A 17726-nucleotide genomic window follows, 5' to 3' on the forward strand; every position below is an offset into this window, starting at 1 on the left:
ATTGAGCATGTTGCATGCAAACCTTATGATTCTATTATATGAATTGGTGTTGTTGTGGAACTAGATATTTGTGTTATTGCTATTATTCTATTGTGTGGTTATTTGCTGGGGGCTACGACATCTCCTTTGGGGAATCTTCTACCTTGTACTACATCAATATCCTTCAAATCTTGCATAATTTAGCTCATCAATAAATTTTTTTGTATTTAGTTTAATTACTTCTATTTTATACACTCTCCTAGCGTGATCTTATCGGCCCCTTTTTCATGAATTTATACTTCTATTTTTTACACTCTCCTAGGGTGATCTCAGCGGCCCCTTTTTCATGAATTTGTAACTAGTATATTATTAAACTATTAATAGAAAGGGACTATTCCAAAAACGATTCAATAATCCATTAATTAACGAATATGGACATAAATGCGTCGTGGGGGCGGGAAAGCCAACGGCCGATAATTGTGACTTGGACCCTGCTTTCGTGCGTTACTTGAAACCCTCTAGCGACCGTTTCAACAATTCCCAAATTTTGAAACTTGCAGGGAACTTTCGCCTGCCATTTTTTACAGCCTACTTCCCACTTCCTTCCTATTAATCTTCATGGAGTCTTCCTTTTTCCTTCCAACTATCTTCGTAGTCTCCTTCCTTCTGCCTGTTTGGAAAGGAAGGTAGGTACTCGCAATCATAATAGAAGATAGTTTAAAGAGCAGCTGACAGCTGATCTGATCATTTTGAATTTCTACAATCCTGTGTTTTCTGGTATTTGTTTTGATAACAGCGAAAACAAAAAACTGTTCTTAGTTCTGTATATTGAAAACTATGGGAGCTCATGGTGTAGGAGGCTTTGGCGGAGGATTCTCTGTCGGAGGGTTTTCTGGTGGAGGGTCGGCATTCAGTTCATCAGGCTCAAGCGGAGCGTTCTCTGGTGGAAGGTCGGCCTCCAGTTCGGCGGGCTCAGGCGGAGCTTTCACAACCATGATAAGTTCTCATGCCTCTGGAAGAAGAAGTTATTCAAGAGGGAGGAGGCGCGATGTTCACTCGAGGGACAGGAGGGCGCCACTTCTTGAGCCGTACGACGACTGCACTTCTAGAGATGTTAGGATTGGCGTTTTTGTTTTTGGTCCTATCCTCCTAGCAGTAATTGGTAAGTAGGGATATTAGCAATTTTATAAGAGAGCTTATGTCTTTAAAGTAAGAATGCGTCCTTTGGGAAAATTTTCTTACGAATTTGAGAATAGATCACGTTAGGTAAGATTTCATTCAAAATTAGACTTATATTGTGGTCATGATCTGAAGAATTTCATTTTGCTTGTTTAGTGTGGTTTTTATGTGGATCATTCCTTTAAAGAAAAGCTTCTGCAAGAACTTTTAGGGTGCTAACAACTTTTTGTCTCCCAAATAAAACAACATAAGTTTAGTTTTGTTGTCAGCTGAGTACAACACCCAGAAAGAGAGACTCATAAAAACAACTTGCTATCCAAAACTATAGAGAAGATCCATATTGAGAGCTATGAATGGACACAAAAATGTGGTTGATTTTGGCCATAGGTTCCAAAAAAGAGTGATGTTTTGCTTACTAATGGATAACATTGGGAGGGCGAAGACGCTTTTTAATTTCTAGCAGTCATGCCTTGCCATTATCCAGGTTCCACAGATTATCAATATATGAAGCTAGACTTTGATAAAATAGGGCCACTCTTGAATGCTTCTTGAACAAAGACATGACTCCTTGGCCGAGTTTGAGAATGTCCTCAATTGTTTTAGGAGAATGGGGCTCAAATCCCCTATTGGAGGGCTTGAGAGTATTCACCTCATCATTTGGGACAATCATACATAGAATCTATTCTTAAGCTCAATTTCAATTTGCAGTTTGTAACTATGGAGGATGAGGGGTGAAACACTCTACTAATAGGAAGATCCTCTTTTGCCAAGACAATCTTTACAAATTTAAGGGTCATCTTGTCTAGGATGCAAAAGGTAATGTGGAAGTGGTGTTTGTAAATAGCCCTGACATAAGTGGAGTCCCTAAAATACATGTAATGTTGAAGTGAGAGCCTTTTGGATTCCATCATTTGCTACAATATATGAGACACAACAAAATCAAAAACCAAAACAATGATAGCCAAGAATGCGTTATCAGATAGTGGTTGACAAGTTTTTAAAGGAGTTCCTCATAATTGCCAAGTAAGTGCTAAAATTTGGCAATGGGCTAAATACTTTCAAAGCCTTTACATGTTCGTGGTGGTAATCCCCCTTGCCCATTCATTACAGTACATGCCAATTTCAAAAAAAATGAAGATCTAAAAGTTGGTTACACAATATTGGGGGGGTTTTAACATACCTTGTCAGCAAGTTAGAGTAGCACACATTTATTAGGGAATAACGAAGACTAGCTGAAAACAAGAGCTTCTTCATGTCCTTATTGGGAGACGCTTTTTTTGCAATTTGGGTCCCCTTTAACAACGTTTGAAGCAAATGTATTGATGTGAGGAGTGATCAAAGTTTCCTCTAGGATATTCCATAGCTTTAATTCTAGCATTGAATTGCTATTCATTCTAGAAATGACTGAATAACAAGTCACCTTCAACATATAAATTATTACATGAAAGTGAAGGTCACCCTCTAGAGGCCTTCTAAAAGATTTGGGCAATGATATATTTTTGTAAAGTAAGTTGAATTCTGCTACAGGCAGGTCCTAAAATTAATGAATTATTCATATTTTATTACATGAAGGCTTCCATTGTGGATGGGGATGTGTGTTTACTATTTATCTGCTAGACTAGGTTGCTTTTCAGTAGATTCCCTGCTCTAGACTGCAAGCTATATAATAGCCAACAATATATAGCCAACAATACTTCAATATAAATAATTTATTTATTTCTAATTATATAAACGATATATTGCATGAACTATATCACATTGATATCTCTCACTGTCTTCTAAGTAGATGTATTTAAGATATCTATGCCAGTAAGATCAAATCCCATTAATCAAATCATGTGTTTTTTCAATTCAAAGATAAAAGAATTATAGCTATAATACAAGAATTGTAACATACCTTGTCAGCAAGTTAGAATATTGCACATTTATTAGGGGAACAACTAAGATTAGCTGAAAACCAGAGCTTCTTCATGTCCTTATTGACAGAAGCTTTGCAATATGGGCCCCTTCCCTTAAACGATGTTTGAAGCAAATGTATTGATGTGAGGAGTGATCAAAGTTTCCTCTAGGATATTCCATAGCTTTAATTCTAGGACTGAATTGTTATCCATTCCAGAAATGACTGAACAACAAGTCACCTTCAACCTATAAATTATTACATGAAAGTGAAGGTCGCCATCTTGAGGCCCTCTAAAAGATTTGGGCAATGATATATTTTTGTAATGCAAGTTGAATTCTGCTACAGCCGGGTCCTAAAATTAACGAATTATTCACATTTTATTATATAAAGGTTTCCATTGTGGATGGGTATGTGTTTACTATTTAGCTGCTAGACTAGGTAGTTTTTCAGTAGATCCCTTGCTCTAGACTGCAAGCTACAGTATAGCCACCAATATAAAATCAACAATATATAGCCAACAATACTTAAATATAAATAATTAATTAATTTAAAATTATATAAACAATATATTACATGAACTATATTACATTGATATCTCTCACTGTCTTCTAAGTAGATGTATTTAAGATATCTATGCCAGTAAGATCAAATCCCATTATTCAAATTATGCGTTTTTTAAATTCAAAGATAGAAGAATTATAGCTATAATACAAGAACTATTTTGTACATTACAGCTGCTTTATTGTTTGAGGATTTGAACTATGTTGCTCTTCACAAATCACAACACCATTGTTGCACAACAAGTCACTTTTTAACCACTTGTGAATGTAGCGAGGCCTGTTTCACTCACCAGTATGGTGATTTGGTGAGGCTTTCTATGTATGCGTTTGAGCATACACACATTGGAGGTAGTCAATGTCCATGGTGTAGCTATAATACAAGAATTATACTGTGCATTACTCCTAAGAGAAGTCGGACCTTGGTTGTAGTCAATTATATTATGTCACACCTTTGTTATGCGACAACTCACTTTTTTGCCACTTATGAATGGCTCTCACTTTGTTGGATTAGCAAGGCTTGCTATGGCATGCTTTTGAGCATACAAACATTGGAGGTGGTCAGTTTTTGGTTCGTTGATATTTTATTTGAATTTTATCAGCCATCACAATGTCACTTATCTCTCTATATTAAAGATTGCTATAAGAAAAGCAATATTCTTGTCAAAATTTAAAGTGTAACAACTCTTCATTGAAGTTTTGATGAGAATAAAAGTACTCTGGAGAAAAAGGCCATTCCATTTTGTCTTATTCATTAAATTCTATCACAAGTAAATGCTTCTTGTATATCTTTCCCCTCATTGTAAATCAAATTGTCATATTGTCTAGGCCACTGACAAATATTAAATTATCTCTTAGCTCTTTGTAAATGCCACTTTGTCTAATTTAAATTGGAAATAACTCTTTCAATTTACAGCTGGGTGGAGTTTTCATGATCTTTGTCTACTCGATATACATTCTCTAATTATTACAAATAATTGGAAATTACTCTTTACAAAGAGAAGTTATTTTTGTAATATTAAGTTTGTTTTTAGCACAGGACTTGATCAATTTTAATTTATTAGCTGTAAATACGAATATCATCGTTAATCTTTCTGTCTCTTTTGATTGATATTCAGGATCATTTGGGTTGATGTTTATTATATATGGCTCTGAGCAAATGGAAATTGGACTCAATTCTTCCTATTTATTAAAAGCAAACAAACTGTTTGTTGAGAGCATATCGGTAAGTCTCTGTGATGTTTATTTGCTAGTGTTGGTAATAATTCTACTTATCTTGCATATTTCTTTAGGTAAGCATTTTACATATTTCTAAAATACGCTTGTGCTCTCAGAAACAGTCAATTTGGTACAACGGTCTCTTAATGACTTCAATAACATGACATTTCTCTTTTAGTTTCTTGAACATAAAAATTAACTTTTTTTTTTGTATTTAATGTAGGTGAGAAATATTGATCAAGTTCCAGGAGTCCGCCTATATCTTTTTGAAAATCAACCTTTATTGAACAAAACAAAAGAATGGACTGTGGAACATAATGTTGTCATTTCAGGAAATCATCATAAGGCAAAACTTTAAACCCTTTTTAGTCTATTTTACAAATATAACAATGCAGATGGATATAGTTGTTTCAAGATAAGAAAATATCTTCTATATGAATTGTAATCTAGGATTATTCTTAGAGAAAAATGATGGCTAGTATTGACATGTTCTGGTGCTAAATGTAAAGTTGATTTTTCTTTCTTATGGCTTTTTGCAAGTTTAGGAATGGACTTTTTGGCTAAACCAAGGATCTGAAGTAACTATGGTATATGAGTTACCTTCCACCCCCAGCTTGTTCATGATTGTTGCAAAAGGTGAGTCCTAATTCTATATTTGGGAATTAAGTTGCACTTATGAATATCTGATTTGTACTCACATGTTTGCTCCTGATAATTTTGATATATAGACCCAAGTTTATCAATATCTTTGGTATTTTTATGCATGCATTTATTTAATCCCAACATCTATGAATGACAACTTGAGGGTACTCATAAGTTAGCTATCGATGAAATAATCGCCGGATTGAATATTCTTCACTTGAACACTAGCTGCTTTCAATATGGACAATAAACTCATATATAAGACTTGCTTTGAAATCTCGGGTTACATATTACTTGAATGGATAAGATTTTGAACTATTGATTGTACTTATTGATCAAGGCTTTCTTACACAGTACCCATTGTTAGAGGTATGACTTACTATAGATATGTTGTAACCATTGTCGGAGTAACTATACAGCTACAATAGATAAATTCAATAAATTTTTTCAACATCAATCCTTTTACTTGCATAGCATGCTAATTCTTTTAAAATTTTCATACAAGACTGATTTTTCCGTTTTTATAATTTTTGTTTTCAGGAGCAGCTCAGTTTAGTGATTGGGTTAGATATCCATCCAGTTCAGACTCCTGCAGTCTATGGAGAACTGTAAGTGGTATGTAACACTGCTTCTAAAGCACTATTACTCAGTAATTAATGTTATATGATATGACCTTGCTCATAAATATTGCATATATGAACTAATTACAACATATTTTTCACCTCACCTCAACATAATATAAAGGGCATTCTTTGCTAATATATGGCATCAAAATAGAACCAGAAAGGTGTTGAATGTACCAATTAATTGCAAGGAAATAGATCAGTGATATTTTCATAATGTACTTCTTCTATCATGCAAAATCATCAATACATTGCTTTAAAGTTTCAAACTGTAACGCCCCGCTCGGGAACCCAAGAGAAATAAACCTAACATGTTACAATGTTTACTGAACTATTTTTTTTTGAAGTTTAAACAACATCAAGATAACATTAATGCGGAAGCAATAAGAACATACATATCAAATACACATTTGCAATTACAGATACAGTTTCAATTCCTCAAGGATTCCTTTACGTTGAGTCACATTTAATAATTTTAAATTAATTAGTTTAAGTTACAAGTACAATGTCTCAAGACCATAAAGAAATAACCGATACAAGATCGCGTAAGCAAATGCATAAGTATAACTAATACAATGAAAGTACATCCAATTAATAACATCCACTGCACATGTCGCAGGGTATGTGAGAAAAGATACAATACATCAGAATACATGACAATATATATACATCATCTGAAAAGAAGTCTCTGAGATAAGAAATAAGAATGATAAAGGTACATTTTCTGCAACGAACATCCACAGCTAGCAATGTGAAGGGGGACCCAAATGGTAAGAAGGCACTACCTCCCGACCGCGTGGTTACCTAGTCAGACTTCCACTCCCACCGTGCAGGGAAGATAATGAACGATCCATAAACAGCTATCAAACATAAAACATTCCTAGGCAAGGTACCCCTAATAGCCAAAACTACCTCAAAGGTAACAAATGCTACTCAAGAAGATAAAATAATCCAGAAAGAAAGAACACTCAATCCAATACTGACACCACATAACCAAACATCATACACGCACCAAGTATAAACCAAATACCAAGATCATAAGATAAAGTCAACGAAAGATAATCATCTCAAGTCAAAAGCCACATGTCAAAAGTACAACATCCATGAATCACTAATCATCATCAATGAAAGTAAATAACCATAATAAACACATCCGACAATAGATACACCACCAACAATAAGTACACCACCAGAGGTACACAAATCTACGGAGGAGACTCAGGCTACATACTAGGGAGTGTCATCACATGGCTGCTTGAGTTACCCTGGACTGATCTCTTAAAAGACCCCGGACTCTCAAGCGTTGAGTTACCCTGGACTGGTTACTCTGAACCCCGGTCCCTCAACATCACACATGTGGAAACTAGAAAGCCCTCTCAAGAAGATGAGGCACTCATCTCATTCCCATCCTTAGTCTATACAAGCACTCAAGGCATGGGTGGATCAAATAGCTCTAACTTATTTTTTTAGTGCGTCCCCCCCCCCCTAAATTTTAATTACTAGATTATCACTTATTACATAACTTGCATTAGGTTACCCTGGTACTGACCACTTTGGGTCCCGGACCCCTATGCAAGCAACTCCCAAGTCACGTACCTAGAGAACCTCTCCTAAGCACATATAAACACAGTTGTGTCCCATACCACAACAACCCTAAAGATCAAACTTGGTTCCTTAACAGGCAACTTGATAATAGGATGGTTCTCCCACCCAAGTACACATAAATGCTTCATAAAGTAAACCTCATAAATATAATTTTCAAACTGAATCACAAGACATATCATGACATCCAGTCACATAAATGGTATAATAGAAAACTCACAAACCTCTGGTGTACATCTTAGACTGGTCATCACCTAATCAACTCGAAAATCCAAAAGCATAGATAGTACAAGCAACATCACAGTTTCATAGTTTAGGTTTGATTTGATAATACACAATAAAGTCAAAAGTAAAGTCTCAGTTTTGTGTTTAATGTACGTTTCAAGTGTAGGAGATTCTCGGATTAGTCGACTCAAATATATAAAGTTATGATCACTTTTTCTAAAAGAATAGTCTGAGTATACCCATTTATATCTTCAAGTTATAAAAGTGACACTTTACTAATTTTGATTGAATCATGATCATAAACAACAATAGATAAGTTTAAATATTCGTTAACTCTCGATATTAATAATTCTTAATTAAATCAAATTTAATTAAGTCAATTATTAATTTTATTTTACCATATTTCATTCATCAATAATTTATTTAATTATTAACAACAATGATTAAATAATTTTTATTGTTAATCAATCTTAATTAAAAATAAGCTATATGTAATTAAAATAAACTATATTTAAATGCTTTACAGCAATAAAACTTTATTATTAAATATTATATAAATATTAATAAAGAAGTATTCAAATCTTATTAAATAATAATATTATTAATAATTAACAATAATATTAAACCTCCTCTTTTTTTTTTAAAATAAACATATTTTAATCAATTATTAAAATAATTAATAAAATTTCATTTAGTAAATAATATTCTAAATTTAACATATATATCTTTTAAAAAAAAACAAAAAGTTAAAATCGTTGGGCGAAGCGAACCATGCAAGAATTAAAATTCTTTTTTAAAACAAAACAAAGGGGGCACTTTTAAAAGCCGCCGACCCTTTACTAGCTGCGCGACTGCAAGTTTGTCTGCTGCTGCGTGCAGTAGTCAGCTTGCGCACGCACGACAGACAGGTAAGGTGGTGGGGTGGTCAAAAACACCCCCCACATATTATTATATAAATATATTTATATTTATATATATATATATTTTTATATTAAGTTTTAAATAAAAATCATTTTTTAATTTTTTTTTTTATATATAAAACAAATAAACCCAAGACCCCCCTTTCAATAAATTTTAAATATATTTAATTTTATGTCGTTTTTACACAATACCTCCTTCCTTGATCACATTATAACATATATATATATTTTTTTATAAATGATTGGAATTTTTAGTCTAATAGGAAAAAAATAAATAAATAGGTTGAACCAATTGTATTTTCAATTTAGAATTTTCATTTCTAAAATCAAACCCTTTCCAATTTTAAATTTCTCAATCTCAATCAAATAGCAAAAGATTCAGAAGAAAGGTAGCAGGATTCATTCAATAAAATTTGAGAAAGCAATTTTCAACAACCACAAAGAAGACAGAGATCCAAAAGTGTTTCTAGAATAGTTCACAAACCCTACTTTGATCTGATGTTAACAATCTGGTGAAACCCTTGCTAATCCAAACTCTTCCAAGCTTCCAAAGATTTCTTTGTTCCCCTTTCCAAAAGTGTGTTCCTTGAAACCTGTGTGTGAAAAACTTGTGTCTGCCTTGAAAACTGTCTCCTTAATAATGACCCGAAAACCCCTAATATAGAATCTAATTACCTTTTAGGGTTTTTGTCTCCACAATTCTAAATTAGAATAATTATTTAATTTAATTAATTCATTCATGCACAATTAATTTTCTTTTTAAATTTAAATATTCTTTTATTATTCCTTCATGCACTTTAAGTGAATTGTTAAATTACTTTATTTAACTTTCCACTTTACTTTACTTTAAATTAATTTAATAACCTTTTAAAATCTCATGCACACTTTCTTAGAATATTTTTATTAAGTTCACATATTTTATCTTTTAATTAATTTCCTGTATTTTAAAATCATTCATGCAAACTTAAATCATTTTCATAATTTAATATCTTTCAACTTCTAATATATTTTTGAACGTTTAATTTGATAAATATTTATTAACTTAAATAACAATAATATTTAGCATTTATTTAAAACTGAACTCTAAATATATTATTATTAAATTAAATAAATATTATCAAGTTCTAAATTTAATCTTAAAACTTTTATCTTCAATTTAATTCTTTATATTTAATTAATTTCTCAATTAATTAAGTGTAATTAAATATTCATAATATCATAATAATTTTCCATTAAATTAAATTATTAATTTAATCTATTAATTAGACTTAATTAATAGAAATTCATCAAAGACTCACAAAACAACATACGCACAGAATACTCACGGGTTTAAAAAGGGTAGACAGTCTGTTACGAGTCCTCCTTGCAGGACAAGTATTATAGGCTTATGGTTAGGATTGGACCTGATCATTATCTTCCCATTCTCACCATTTGAGTATTTGTAATAGGGCACGCTCATCCTGACAATTCAGGGAAGTCGATGCCCGGTACCTGCATCCTGCATAAAAGACGAGCATGTACATGTATATAATATATCTAAATTAAACAGACAATGGCAGGGAGTGGTTTATCGTGTAGATTCCGACTAGCAGGTGACTACGACTCCCTCCCCAACCACATCAAACACGTCAGACAGAAAGATAAAATAAACATGCACACCATACACATGCAAGTATGGGGTAAGTATCGTAAAAATCACAAGTCTAACATCAATGCGTACATATAATAATGCATCTCTATCAATACAACATAATCATCATTAAAGACATCATGTTAACCTTTTTATGAAAGAAACCACATTTACTAACTAGGAATCATCAAAACATCATTAACGTCATGAATGAAATCAACTAAGCAATAATAACTGATACATTTGTAATCAAAGACATGAAAAAATATCATAATATTGTAAATCCAATATCTCTAAACTAATCAATGCACAAAATCAACCTAAAGCAAATTGACAATGATAACAGAAATGCGAACTAGGGGCAGGCACTACACAAACTATTATCATCTCTCTATTAAATCTCTCTGTCAAAAGTCAATAAGTGCGGAAGATCAGTCCAATGCATTTCTCCGAAAGGTTATATCCTTAAGAGTGTTTAATATCATATGGGAATCCATCCTGTCAAATTGCTATATGGGTGCTTAACAGAACTTCTTTATTTGATTCATTCTCCTAGTTTTGCCCATTTCTCCAAGGTTTGTTGTTGCTGTTGAAGTCCAATGAATACCTTTGATGCCCTCAATGGGTTATATGTATTTACACATCTACGTACACATACGTGCTCACACACAGAGACATGGACACGCGCTAAGTAAAAACCAAACTGGGAGAGAAAATTTTACTCAGTCACTGTTTTGCCCATTTCTGTCTAGTTTGGCATATGTTAAACATTATTTAAATTGCATCCCTCAAAAGGAAAATTGATGGTAGGTGAATTCTGAATACTGAAATCTATGGTCAATTCATGGCACTCTAAATTTTTAAGTGACTGTGAACATTGTCAGATAATATCAATTATATTACATCGTGAAAGTGTTGTGTATTACTTAATCCTTTAAATTTATGCAAATTTATTCCATGAAGTCACGTTTGGAAATTTGCTTATTATAATTTAGTGGAAACTGTTTTTTGAATAAACATTTTATTTTCATACTGTTATGGAACAGGTCAGGGGAAGATTCATTTTGAAGCCGACAGTGATAATGATTACTATTTTGGATTAGGGAATCTTAACGAAGAGAGTGTTGAAGTAGTGAAATTCTAGAACATTGTTACATACATTGGTGGTTATGATTCTTCACTTCTCTGAATCTATTTAATGATCGTAATACAGATGAAGTTACAGATGGAGGTCAAAAGTAAAACATATGAGATAAAGACAGCAAGTTCTTGGTGTCCGGTGGATGTAAAATCATGCAAAATTTTACCATCCCTAAGGGGCTCCAAGGTTGGCCTATTGACAACTCCTAATAAGCCACAGGTATTTACTAATGCCACAAATTCTGAAGGATTTTCTCATATTGGATGTTACTTGGTATGGATCCATTACACTTCTGTCAACTAGAAACTATCTTTTTCATTTTTAATGCTCATGAAATGAAAGTGGAGAGTTTTTTCTATTAAAACTTTACAAAGATTGCATCAGGGTAGAAGCCTTGTCTTACAAATTTAATAGAGAGATTTCGTTCTTTTCGATCAATTTTACCCTTAGGACATCTACATGGAAAATATTTGCAAATAGTTTGGACAAATGTATATTAGCATGTACAACTATAATACAAATATTAGATATACGCTAATGTAATATCATTAATAGTGTAATATAAAATAAATTTGTATTAACATGTGCAACTAAGATAATTCAAGTATTAGATATACACTAATGTAATATTATAACATATTTAATTAGAAAATAAGTGAGGAGAAATGAATTAGGTTATAAATGAGATATAAAAAATAAGGGCTCTGACTAATGGGTAGTGTCCCTACAAAGTTAATAGCCCTGTTTGTTGTTTTAATAGGTAAATTGAAGGTTCTTCAGGGATTTTCAACTTTTAAAATTAAAAGCAATAGTACAATACGATTTGATGAAACTGGTGAAGACAAAAGCTGTAAAGGCTGAATTGAGCACTCAGAAAAACTAAATGGCCTAACCAGCAAAGCACAAGGCAGAGCCCAGCATACAAAACTCAAAATTGACAACAACTTAAATTGATGCGTACAATTACAATAGTAGGCTATAGCAGATAAAAAAGAGTCACCTTTTCACTTGTAGGCTCCCAGGTCAGTAGCTGTGTCCATAGTAGCCACCTAGATGATTGGCTCGGCAGCTAGGGCAAACAGATTTGATATCTCCAGATAACCATGCCTTCTGTAGCCTTGCAGGTTTTCCATCTGCGAAGCCAAATCTGGTAGAACTTAGCCAATATTGCTTTCTCAAAAGGGACCAAGACAACTGATGTAGCTTCACCGTTTCCATCTTTGGCACATGATCATGGGTGTCCTCCACCTTGGACATCCCTTCAAGGTTCTCAGAAAGGAGAACCTTGTTTTCATTAAGCAGAATGCAATCGAGGATCAATTCCTTAGTCTTTGCTCTCAGTTTATTCTTTATGGATAAATATCTTAGTTGCCAGTTTGGATATGGGTATGGGAACTCGGTGCTTCGGTACAAGCATTTTTTTTTGGGTTTTGGGTATGTTTTGGTTCATGCACATGTTGATAGTATGATCATATATCAATGCCAAAATCCAAATATGAATAATAAATGCCAATTGAATAAACCTCAAAGAGACACCATCATCATTAAATAGTAAATAGACACTTCAAAAATTAAATGGAGATTTGGGGGCGATAAGATCAAGGGGCAGCCCCCCCTCACGGGGTCCCAGCTACCAAATTAAGACCTTCAAAACCACACAAAACTCCATAGCGCACATCATTTTATGGCTTCATAAAGGGCCATCTTAGATTCATGGACAATCCCCTTTAAAACTTCTTGCTCTTTGAAATACCAAAATGGAGACAAAATGAGTTGAGAGCAAAAGAGCAAACAAGATGATATGTTTTTAAGTTAATGATCTCATAAAGGGCTGTTTTAGGGTTTTGACTGGCCCATTGATGCACCCGGGTGCTCTCAGGGTGACTGACCTGGGCTGTGGATATGCATCTGGACCACATTTGGATCACACATCTGGATCCGATGTGGACAGCAGGGTGTGCATTTGGTAACTCAGGTAATTATTAAATTCCTCTAAATAGAGATCCTAGTTTCAAGAAATTGGATTTTAAAGGGGAGCTCTCTTGCAGAACAATCCTTACTTCAAAGATAAACTATGATTTGGCCACGTACAAATAATGGAATAGCCATTTTTAGAACGATATTAGTGAAAACCAGTGAACAATTGGGTGTTTCATGGCAATGGACTGAAACCGGGAATTACAACACTTAGCCAAAAGGAAAGACCTTTACATGGCCGCTTGCCTAGGAGAAGATTGTTAAAGCTAACAACCTTCAAGCAAAAGGCTTTATCAGTCCATCCATATACTTTAGTGCAAGGCCAACATAGAATACTATTTCCCATTTTTTCATCCATTGTCCTATAGCTAGAATACTATTTCCCATTTTTTCATCCATTGTCCTATAGCCTCCTATAATTGGATCCATGTCAATCAAATGCTAAATTTTATGCCAAAAGGGAAGGCCTTAATATGGCTGCTCATTCATGAGAAAATTCTTGCAGTTGATAACCTTCAAGCAAAAGGGATTATCAGCCCATCTAATTGCTGAAACTGCAAGGCCAACATATAAAATTGTTTACCACCTTTCATTCATTTCCTGTAGCATCTCATATTTGCTTCCAAGTCAATGAATTTTTCAATTGTAAAGGAGCTCATATAACTTCAAATAGAAATTACATTTAGAGAATGGAAAACAGTGAGACTCCTAATAACATTTGGAAAAAGCTGCTCGTACTCATATTCTCTGGAATATTTGTATATAAAGGATTGATAGGCTTTTCAACAATGCTTTTGTTTTTGTCCCAGGGAATGGTATTGGGAAAATGGTCACTCCTTGTAGTGTCTGTGCCAAAGACCCATTTTCATTGTAGTCATTTCTTGTGTTTCTGTACCTTTGGTCTTTTTGATCTCTGGGTTATATTATGTTATTTGTGTGGTTTGTTTAGGCCTGGTTATGTTTCCTATGCTCTCTAGGGCAATATATTGTGTGATGTTTTTTAGTCATATCACTGGTAGATTTTGTGTCATGCTATATGTGTTTTTACTTTTATGATTTATGGTGGCTATATATTAATTGTGTATGGCTTACCATATACCTGGGTTGAGGCCACTTTATAGATCCCCGATACAACAATAAATTAATAATAAAAAAGAAGAAACAAGCACTCTATTGCCAGAGTATCTAATGCATTTCTTCTTCTTGTGGTTAACCCATTTTTCTTTAGGCAACTCCATTCCTATGTGCATGTGCGTGTGCATAAAAATGTAGGAAGTAGTTTTCCATTTCAGACAATCTCTAAATTTTCTATATGTTGATAAAAAAACACTTTATGATGAATTGAGCCAATCAAAGGATATCTATTATGGTCAGGGAGTGTACTTAAGTTATCTGGAAAAGCATCTGCATATTTGTTGAACACATATTTGATTTGATTCCTAATTGTGCTTTAGGATTTTCATTTTACTCTCATCATTGCCCATTACCAATCGAGATTACCAAACCATGATAGGCATTTTGAAGGGGTTCAAATTTCATTGCGTACTTTTCAATATCTTTAGCATTTGTTGAACTTGTTCAAATTTTTTGAGGGAGTGTTAAACCCCTCGTTGAAAACCTTGGGTCTCTGGGAGGATGGAAGCAGGGGTGACACCTAACTAAACAGTTTCAGTTGCTTTTCTCACTGGATGTCAGGAGTGAAGTGCAAATTGAGATGATCCCTGGACATATATACAGATATTCAATGAATTCCTATGGAGCATCTAGAGAGTTTGCAGCAGTTGTTTGAGAGTTTGAGCGATATGGAAAATTATAGTCTGATTTTTCAGTATAGAGTACTAATATAGTAAAGGAGAGAATTTAAATTCATAGTAATTGATTTACTCTATTTGGAGCCATACTATAGTATTTATATTTCACTGATTTATGGAATATATTGGAAGAACACATCCACAACCAATTTCCTTGCTTGAGTTTCCATATGTTGGGTTTCCTATGAAAAAGATGTGAATATTATTTTATTTGATGTAGCTTCATGTTTTTCCACGTTCTGCAGTTATTTGCATTTCCATAACTTTTTTAATAACTGTGCTGGGCTTTTAACATTAGCAAATCCTTTCTATTTCTGTAACTTTTTAACAAAGTATTGGAAGTGGAACAAGCAAAGTTATTTCCGTTGGAATATCCAAGAAACTTTCTGATAAATTTCTTAAACGATTTACTTCTATGCAAATTGGACAATCTAAGTTAATCAGGTGCATGATAGTCCTGAAAGTTATTCTTATGATTTGTAAATTGTTATCCTTTAACGTATATATTTAGTGCAACATATGTAGACTTTTTGGCTTAAGATTACTACACGAACTTTTAGAAGTTGTGAAATTGGTCAATGCATGACGATCAAGTTAAATTTTTAGTTTCTTTTGAACTTTTGATGAAATCCGAAGTTGGCAATTCAAATATTAGTTTCTTTGTTTCGCGATAAAAGTATGTGATAAAATAATTGAACTCATAGAACAATGGCAGATCCTTCTGAATTTTTCGTTTTAGCACATTTTTCAAGGGACCTTTACATACTTATATTCTCCCTCAAACTTTACGTTATGTTAGTTTAGATGTTGATCACTTATAGTATCTGATAAGATATTCATGTAAATTTGCAGTCATATTTTAGACAGTGAATGACCACCTAAATTATTGCCCTGCCATAATTTGTTTGTCTTGCTTCCATTTGCCATACAGGAGGGGCTTGATGTTTGGCAGGTTGAGGTCTCGTATAGGACTCGCTGGCAGATATATCTCATATTTGATGGTTAGTTCAGTCTCAAATTTATCCAAAATGATTGTAATTTTGTAACGAAGTTTGGTTTCAATATTACGCTGTTACTGAGATTGTACAAAATATGCATTGTTCACTAATTTAAGCTGATAATTGCTTCTTCAGGTGCATTACTCTTTGTAGTATTATCAGGTTTGTTCTTTTTTGTTCGCAAGCCAAAAGATCTGTCAGACTTATCGCCAGAGGAAACAACTTTGAATTCACAACAAGATGCATATACTAGTTCTCAAAAAGCAAATATTGATAGTAAATCTGTTCAACGCAAAGGACCAAATTCAAATTTTTTTTCAAAAGTTAAGATGGTTTTGGAAGAAGTAAGCGAGGAAAATGTTTGTGTCATCTGCTTTAAAGAAAATAAGGGTAGCATTTTCCAACCATGCGGCCATTTTGCAACATGTTATGGTTGTGGTCTGAGGTGAAGAATCTGCAAAGCTTTAACTCTCATTTCACCTTTTGAAATTTAACTTATCTATTATTTCAGTTAAAATACCCTTTTTGATTTAAAAATGGTTGAAATGACTTTTTTTTGGAAGAGGTTGTATGTGTTTTTTGGACATTATTGTTACGTAATTTTCTCTATCGTTCACTAATGTAGATTGACCGCCTTTGCAGGATAAAGGAAGCATCTTCACAGTGCCCCATATGCAGAAACCATATCGAAGAAATTAAAAAAATATTCAATGTGTAATAATTCTGATATGTATATAGAACATTTTATTGAGAGCAGTTTTGTTGAATTTAGCTCAACTGTCTATTGCGCGCATTGTTGCCTTTGTCCGTTTTATAATCAACCTTCCTTTTCCTTTAAGTTTTTCCAGGCAAATTAAAATTTAACATTCAACAAACAATAATTTAATGCCTTGGTGAAAATATCGGACACTTAATCAGCAAAGCAAAATCCTCCTTTTATTCTTCTCCGCATTTCTCTTATAAACCATCGTCATTTTATCTCTAATACCATAGTTAAATGGTAGAGTAACCACACAAATTACAATCAAATCATTGCATAGATTAGATAAGATAAGATAATATTATTAATGTCCAATAAAAGACTACAGCGAGGGTTTATAGGATTGGAAGTTTACACCAAGAAAATAGCAGACAAATAGAGCACCAAACGGTGTCCACAAAAGAACAAATACAACAAAAGAAGAAGAAAGCAAGAGACATCACGGAAAAGATTAGGTATCTGTCCTTGCAAAGAAAAAATCCAACAGCAACTATCAGTGCGGCTACTAGAGGCCTTGTGATGTAGTTGAGTCCTACGAGAGGAGTGTTATTGGCGAAGAGGTCC

The 17726-nt window shown here is 33.5% G+C and overlaps 1 protein-coding gene across 3 annotated transcripts; it reads left to right on the forward strand.

Moving 5' to 3' along the window:
• The first annotated feature begins 474 nt into the window (after positions 1–474).
• On the forward strand, positions 475–17173 carry LOC149566217 (E3 ubiquitin-protein ligase APD2-like). 3 transcript variants are annotated; one of them, XM_089817366.1, is made up of 11 exons: positions 475–665; positions 836–1141; positions 4734–4840; positions 5057–5179; positions 5379–5469; positions 6016–6090; positions 11522–11604; positions 11689–11835; positions 16336–16405; positions 16538–16847; positions 17045–17173. In XM_089817366.1, the coding sequence occupies exons 2-11, from the start codon at positions 973–975 to the stop codon at positions 17118–17120; spliced, it is 1251 nt and encodes a 416-aa protein (XP_089673492.1). In that variant the 5' UTR covers positions 475–665; positions 836–972; the 3' UTR covers positions 17121–17173. The 3 variants fall into 3 exon arrangements, with proteins under 3 accessions (XP_089673492.1, XP_089673491.1, XP_089673490.1); XM_089817364.1 differs by lacking the exon at positions 475–665 and having other exon boundaries at positions 682–1141; XM_089817365.1 differs by lacking the exons at positions 475–665; positions 11522–11604 and having other exon boundaries at positions 680–1141; positions 6016–6083.
• The last annotated feature ends 553 nt before the right edge of the window (positions 17174–17726 follow it).

Source organism: Cupressus sempervirens, chromosome 3 (genome assembly GCF_028749045.1).
Source record: "Cupressus sempervirens isolate cs-2001-9-10 chromosome 3, ASM2874904v1, whole genome shotgun sequence".
Classification (NCBI taxonomy): domain Eukaryota; kingdom Viridiplantae; phylum Streptophyta; class Pinopsida; order Cupressales; family Cupressaceae; genus Cupressus; species Cupressus sempervirens.